Genomic DNA, 7155 nt, shown 5'->3' with positions numbered 1-7155 from the left:
CTGCCTGGGGTCACAACGGGGGCAGGCAGAACGTGGCACCGAGCTGCCACAGGCCCCAAGGGCAGCAGGGCCGTCCAGGGTGCTCACGGGGGCGGGGCTTCTCAAAGGAACTGGCGGGGATGGACGGTCCGGGTGGCCGCTCCGACGTAGGCGGCGGGCGGGGCCCCGGGGGCTTCCTGGAGGAGAGAGCGGGCGCGGCGCCCGGACGCTGACTGGGAGGGTTGGAGCGCCCCGTGCCGTCCGCGAAGACGCGGGCAGCGCGGGAGGCGGGGCGGGCGGCGCCGAGAAACAGCGGCTGCGGGCGGGCGGCGGGAGCGAGGGACGCCGAGCCGGCCGCCACCGCCTAGCAGCCCTCCGGCAGTCCCAGGTCCGTTCGTCTGCGCGTTCTCCGCGGGTCGCGGCGGGTCCGGCAGCCGAGCCCATGCAGCCGCGCGGCGAGCGCCCGGCTGGCAGGACGCAAAGCCCGGAGCACGGCAGCCCGGGGCCTGGGCCGGAGGCGCCGCAGCCGCCGCCGCCGCCGCCGCCGCAGCAGCCGCAGCCGCCGGCGTAAGTGGGCCGAGGGCCTGGGGACCGTAAGCCAGACCAGGGGCCGAGTGGGTCCGGGAAGGAGACGAGGAGGGGCGTGCGCGCACCCTGGCTGGCTGCCCGGAGGAGGCGGCCTCGGCGCCCCGCAGGCTCGGCCCGCCCATGGAGGTACAACTGCCCCCGTTTGTCGCGCACGCAGCGACGCGGGACCGGGCGTGCAGAAGTGGCCGCTTCCCGGAGACGCTGTCCTCTCCCGCCGCCCTTGAATTCCGGCTGCGCCGCTCAGACTCGGGCGACTTGTCTGCAGGATAGAGGGGAGGGGGCGGGTGGAGCCGCTGGGGAGGGTCAGGGGAGGTTCGACCTGCTGGTGGCATAGGGGCCGTCTTCAGAGCTGTCCTGAAGCCTTAGCCAGTCGCGCCTGGTGCACATCCTGTGTGCCCAGCCCGTGCTGAGGACGCTGGACTCTGATGGGGAACGGGAAGGGCGGCCAGTGACAGAGGAGCGCCTGGTCCCAAAAAGGGCAAAGGGAACTTGGTTCTTACAAGTTACGGGCAGAGACGGGCTGTTCTGTGGGGACACCTGGGCCAAGGGGAGTGTGGTGCCAGAAGGGGTCCTGGCAGAGGAAGCTGCGTAGGGCCAACCCTGGCATCGGGTGCGACTGGACCTCCCCAGAGGAGCAGGTGTGGGGCAGTTTTGCTGCACTTCTAGGGAGACTCCCTGTATGTGAAGGAGAAAAGTTGGGGGGGTCCTGATGGAAGCCAGGTAGGGGCTGTCAGGGAGGGGGGCTGCCACCTAGGTGCCCTGGCCCCGCCTGCAGTTTCAGGGGTGGGTGAGCAGCTCCCTGCAGCGTGCATCTGACCTGGCCCTGCCCGTCTGCAGCCCGGAGGCAGAGCGCGCGCGTCCTCGCCAGGCCCGGCCCACGGCCCCAATGGAGGGTGCAATGCAGCTGCTGAGCCGTGAGGGCCACACCGTGTCCCACAACTCCAAACGGCACTACCACGATGCCTTCGTGGCCATGAGCCGCATGCGGCAGCGTGGCCTCCTGTGTGACATCGTCCTGCACGTGGCAGCCAAGGAGATCCGAGCACACAAGGTGGTGCTTGCCTCCTGCAGTCCCTACTTCCACGCCATGTTCACAAGCAAGTACCCCTGCATCCAGTCTGGGCACTCGGGGGGCTCTGCAGATTTCCCTGGGCAGGGACCGGCCTGACCCACTGTCCCCACAGATGAGATGAGTGAGAGCCGCCAGACGCACGTGACATTGCATGACATTGACCCTCAGGCCTTGGACCAGCTGGTGCAGTTTGCATACACAGCTGAGATTGTGGTGGGCGAAGGCAACGTGCAGGTGAGGCTGCCTGGTCTCAGGTCGCACAGCTCTACTGGGCCCCTGTGCCTCTCCCTCAGTCCCTCATGGCCCGTTTCCCTGTCCCTGCTCCCCTGGCTCTCTCTCTCTCATGTCACCCCACAGACTCTGCTCCCAGCTGCCAGCCTCCTGCAGCTGAATGGCGTCCGTGACGCCTGCTGCAAGTTCCTGCTGAGTCAGCTCGACCCCTCCAACTGTCTGGGCATCCGGGGCTTTGCTGACACGCACTCATGCAGCGACCTGCTCAAGGCCGCACACAGGTACGTGCTGCAGCACTTTGTGGATGTGGCCAAGACCGAGGAGTTCATGCTGTTGCCACTAAAGCAGGTAACGTGCCAGCGGGGGCACCACCTTGACCCTGACCCAGTCCCCGGCCCCTGGCCCCAGCCCCAGGACTCCTGGCTTCCTTCATCTTGGCCTTTCAGACCTGGCCCTTTGCCCCCCAATCCTTATTTCCAGCCTCTGACCCGCATTCCAGCCTCACTACCCATCCCCTGCCCTCTCCCCACCCCACCCCCACCACACCCCCTTCTTCCGACCCACCCAAACCTTCAGTTTTTTACTTCGGATCCTGTTCTGACCACATCCCTGCCTACAGCCTGTGGGCCCTGGTTCTGCATCCCTAGGACGGTTCTGGGCCTGGGCCCGTGGGAACCGAGTCTGTGGTTCCTGACCCTGCTTGGTCCCTTCTTGTAGGAACACTGGCCTCCCCATTGGACTCTCCCTCCCGGGCACCTTCAGGGCTCCATGGGCCCCCAAGGTCCTCCCTAGATCTCAGGTCTGAGGGTCCCCACCCCTAGGTGCTGGAACTGGTCTCTAGCGACAGCCTGAACGTGCCTTCAGAGGAGGATGTCTACCGTGCCGTCCTGAGCTGGGTCAAACATGACGTGGACGCTCGGAGACAGCATGTGCCAAGGGTGAGGCCAGCACCTAGGGGCCCACGGTGCTTAGGAGGGGACACATAGTGGCTGAGGGCCTGGGTGCCCCTGGGGTCTGCTGTGTCCAGAGACCCCCTCACAGGAGTGGTGCAGAGACGTTTTCAAGGAGAGCCAGCACGTCCGAGGGGGAGCTCTTCCCTGCGGCCTGCCGCCTGACCGCGGCTCCCCTGCCCCCCAGCTCATGAAGTGTGTGCGCCTGCCCCTGCTGAGCCGGGACTTCCTGCTGGGCCACGTGGATGCTGAGAGCCTGGTGAGGCACCACCCTGACTGCAAGGACCTGCTCATCGAGGCCCTCAAATTCCACCTGCTGCCTGAGCAAAGGGGTGTTCTGGGCACCAGCCGTACGCGGCCCCGGCGCTGTGAGGGGGCCGGCCCCGTGCTCTTTGCCGTGGGTATGTTCACCTGCCTTGTCCCCTCGGGTCCAGGACCCTCCCCCACATGCTCTCCCTCTCCTCTCCCATCCCTGACCTGTGCTTCTGTCCCTGAGCCTAGCACAAGCCTACCTCATACCGCGCTGGTCACATCCTGTACCCACCCACACCTGCTCCTCTGTTCACCTGTGGAGGACCCTGTGTGGTATGACCCACTCACCAATCCTCATCCCCACCCACCCTTGGAGCCCCTGTACTCTTGACCTTGAGCTTCACTAGAGACCCCCAGCCGTTGCCTCCCTGGGTCCCTTGTCCTGCCCCGTCACATCCCCATTCCTAGGTGGTGGGAGCCTGTTCGCCATCCACGGAGACTGTGAAGCATATGACACACGCACTGACCGCTGGCACGTCGTGGCCTCCATGTCCACACGCCGGGCCCGGGTGGGCGTGGCAGCAGTTGGGAACCGGCTATATGCTGTGGGTGGGTAAGTGTGGAAGCTGGTTTTGGGTCAGGGGCTTAGCATATGCCCACTGGGCCAGTCCTGACCAGCAGCGGACCCCTCCCCTAGTTACGATGGGACTTCAGACCTGGCCACCGTAGAGTCGTACGACCCTGTGACCAACACCTGGCAGCCTGAGGTGTCCATGGGCACGAGGCGCAGCTGCCTGGGTGTGGCTGCCCTGCACGGGCTCCTGTATGCAGCTGGTGGCTACGATGGGGCCTCCTGCCTCAACAGGTAGTGGCCGGGGTCAGGGCCGGGTGGCCTCTTGGGGTTGGTTCGGCTGCAGGTGTGGCTGCATCAGGACTGCAGAGATCATGCCTGAGGGGAGCAAAGAGGGATCCAACCTGACTCAAGTCACCAGGGCACCCTGGGCCTCTTCATCTGCACCAGCCCAGCTGCCCCTTCTTTTCCTCTCAAGTTCTTCCCCCAGCCCAGGGGCTGGGCACCACATGGACACATGCCTAGGATCATGCAGGCAGCCAGCTAAGGGCCCCTGTCCCCACCCAGAGGGCCTGCTGCTTGCTCCAGTGGGATTCTGGGATCAGTCTCTGTGACTGCCCAGGATGGGATTTTAATCATTCCATGGGAGAGGGCAGGTCCTGGGACCAGGGCAGCCTTTCTGCCACTGCTCAAGGTCAGCGGCAGGCCTGATGTCCACAGTGCTGAACGCTATGACCCTCTGACGGGAACATGGACGTCCATCGCTGCCATGAGCACCCGGAGGCGATACGTGCGTGTGGCCATGCTTGGTGGGTGACAGGTCCTGCCCTGTGTAGTGTCCACCCCACCCCCACCTGCCCCCACCCTGGGGACCCCACACATAGCAGGCACACCACGGGCACGTTGACTCTCTGCAGATGGGAACCTGTACGCTGTGGGTGGTTACGACAGTTCATCACACCTGGCAACTGTGGAGAAGTATGAGCCCCAGGTAGGAAACACACCCCAAGCCCATGAATTTCCCTTTCCAAGAGCGACTTGAGGTCCTCACTCTGGTCACCCATATCACCCAGATGATCCGTCCTCTAGGTCCCACCCCGTCCCACAGATACCCTGTCCTCGAGTAGGATTCTTGCACTGTGGAGGAGGAGGGAGGCTGGTGATGGGTCTGCCCCCTGCTGATCCCCTCAACCGCAGGTAAACGCATGGACCCCCGTGGCTTCCATGTTGAGCCGACGAAGCTCAGCAGGGGTGGCGGTGCTGGAGGGGGCCCTCTACGTGGCCGGCGGCAACGACGGCACTAGCTGCCTCAACTCTGTGGAGAGATACAGCCCTAAGGCCGGTGCCTGGGAGAGCGTGGCCCCCATGAACATCCGAAGGTGCGCTGGCCCCTCCCCCACAGGCCCGGAGTGTCCCCCTGTCACCACTGCCCACCAGAGACTCCCAGGTCTGCCTTGAGGCCTCCTGCCAGTGTGATGTGTCCACGCCTCCTATCCATGTACACGTACCGCCCAGCTCCCTGCGACCCGCCCAGCGCCAGGGCCCCGCCCGCCCCCGGGGACTCCTCCCGCCCGGCGCTGGGGTCCCGCCCACCTCCCTGCGACCCGCCCAGCACCAGGGCCCCGCCCCCGGGTCCCGCCCAGCTCCCTGCGACCCACCCAGCGCGAGGGCCCCGCCCCCGGAGACTCCTCCCGCCCAGTGCCTGGGTCCCGCCCACCTCGCTGCGACCCGCCCAGCGTCCAGGCCCCGCCCAGCGCCCGGTCTCCGCCCTGCCCCGTGCGTCCCGCCCAGCGCCCCGGCCCCGCCCCCGGGGGCGCCTCCCACGGCTCCGGCTCCGTCCCGGGAGGCTCTGAGAGCAGTTCTCGCCTCGCGGCTCACCTCCCCGCTCGCCTCCCCACCCCCAGGAGCACGCACGACCTGGTGGCCATGGACGGCTGGCTGTATGCCGTGGGGGGCAACGATGGCAGCTCCAGCCTCAACTCCATCGAGAAGTACAACCCGAGGACCAACAAGTGGGTGGCCGCGTCCTGCATGTTCACGCGGCGCAGCAGCGTGGGCGTGGCAGTGCTCGAGCTGCTCAACTTCCCGCCGCCCTCCTCGCCCACCCTGTCCGTGTCGTCCACCAGCCTCTGACCCGCGGCGCGGACTGCCCAGAGGCCCGGCCCCGCGGCCTCCCACATGCCTTAAGCCCCACAGGGCGGCCCCAGCACCTCGCGTGTCGGGGGCGGGGTGCTCGGCCCCCACCAGGAAAGTCCTACCCTGTCTGTCCTTGTCTCGGCGTCGAGGCCGGCCACTTCTGTGTTCACTGCTCAGTGTGTGTGTGTGCACGCGTGTGTGCGTGTGTGCGCGCGCGCGCCGTTTACTCACTTCCTGGTTTATTTATTTATTTATTATTTATGGGTCAGTGAGCCGCGCAGCACCTACTAGTTCACACGTTTCCCCTTGACGTGTCCTGTGTCTCTGGGACCAAGCTGCCTTCCCAGGTGTCCTGCCCCACTGGGGGCACCAACGAGCAATGGGGGTGGACACTTGGATTGCGCATGGGTCAGAGGTGAGCTCAGACTCTAGACCTGAAGGGGCTGCGGGGGCGGGTGCAGAGCAGCAGGCCAGGGTTGCAGGGGTGGGGGGCGGCTTCTGAGCTGGTGCAGACCCTTCCGGCCTGGGCTTTGCACGCCTCCCCCGCCTTGCCCGGCCAGGCACACTCCCAAGAAGGGCATGATGCGAGCTTCCTTCTCGTGGGCACGGTGTGTCCTCTGGATCCTGCACTGAGCCGAGCACGGTGTGCCCCAGACCCCACACAGCAATATGAGCCAACTTGAACAATAAACATGTTTCTCGGGCTCTGTGGGCTTCAGGCTGAGTGTACATCTCCACCCTTTGGGGTCTCATCTGGGGTGACCAGGAGGGCCTGGAGACAGGTGTGCAGCTGGGCTGAGGCTCTGCTTTGGTATCTGGGTCCTTCAAGGCAACATCATCACGCCCAGGTGGGTCAGGGATGTGATATCGTGCATAGGCACCCAACTAGGAGTGTGGTTCCCAGTCAGCCTGGCCCTGAGAGGCCCTCATGGTCCCATCTCATCCCAGGCTCTGGGGAGAGGGGCATGCACGGTACTAACCCTGCCTCACCACACCATGATGGCCCTGGGTGCACCCAGGAGGTTTGTGGCCTCCTTCTTGGTCTTGGGGTGAGGTTTGGGCTGAAGTGGGAGAGGTTGGGGGAAGGTCATGGCTTCCCCTTGCCCAAAGTCACAAACTCCTATTTCAGCAGCTGAGAACAATCACACACCCCCTTAAGTCAGTGGTGACTCAGAATGTGGCCTTTAGGTGGAAACGGGATGTGTGCTCTCCACGGGGAGGAGTGGTACTGGGGAGAGGGAGCCCTGGGCTCACAGAGCCCCAACCCCAGGCAACCCTAGCCCGAGCGTGGGCAGACCGAGTACTCACAAACCAGGCTTCCGAGGCTCCTCCCATACAGACTGGAGACTGAGATGGGTGCTCCAGGCTGGACCAGG

The 7155-nt window shown here is 65.4% G+C and overlaps 1 protein-coding gene across 3 annotated transcripts; it reads left to right on the top strand.

Annotated features, from left to right (window-relative positions):
- The first annotated feature begins 214 nt into the window (after positions 1-214).
- KLHL17 (kelch like family member 17) lies at positions 215-6736 on the top strand. Of its 3 annotated transcripts, none has more exons than XM_080802404.1 (13): positions 215-546; positions 1405-1664; positions 1752-1873; positions 1997-2218; positions 2692-2808; positions 3008-3221; positions 3322-3405; positions 3541-3685; positions 3770-3937; positions 4364-4452; positions 4561-4634; positions 4841-5022; positions 5548-6736. In XM_080802404.1, the coding sequence occupies exons 1-13, from the start codon at positions 422-424 to the stop codon at positions 5774-5776; spliced, it is 2031 nt and encodes a 676-aa protein (XP_080658530.1). In that variant the 5' UTR covers positions 215-421; the 3' UTR covers positions 5777-6736. The 3 variants fall into 3 exon arrangements, with proteins under 3 accessions (XP_080658530.1, XP_080658531.1, XP_080658532.1); XM_080802406.1 differs by lacking the exon at positions 215-546 and adding an exon at positions 599-693 and having other exon boundaries at positions 5548-6735; XM_080802405.1 differs by lacking the exon at positions 3322-3405 and having other exon boundaries at positions 5548-6735.
- The last annotated feature ends 419 nt before the right edge of the window (positions 6737-7155 follow it).

Source organism: Martes martes, assembly GCF_963455335.1.
Source record: "Martes martes genome assembly, chromosome: 4".
In the NCBI taxonomy this organism is placed as follows: Eukaryota; Metazoa; Chordata; class Mammalia; order Carnivora; family Mustelidae; genus Martes; species Martes martes.
The sequence above is the reverse complement of the archived record's forward strand: the minus strand, read 5'-3'. Positions and strand labels throughout refer to the sequence as shown.

What these genes read in the sequence shown, in the direction of transcription:
- KLHL17 (XM_080802404.1), top strand. Translation starts at nt 422, where the DNA reads ATGCAGCCGCGCGGCGAGCGCCCGGCTGGCAGGACGCAAAGCCCGGAG. An exon ending in TGGAGAAGTATGAGCCCCAG is followed by an intron (nt 4,635 to 4,840) that starts GTAGGAAACACA and finishes CCTCAACCGCAG; the next exon opens with GTAAACGCATGGACCCCCGT. An exon ending in GCCCCCATGAACATCCGAAG is followed by an intron (nt 5,023 to 5,547) that starts GTGCGCTGGCCC and finishes CCCCACCCCCAG; the next exon opens with GAGCACGCACGACCTGGTGG.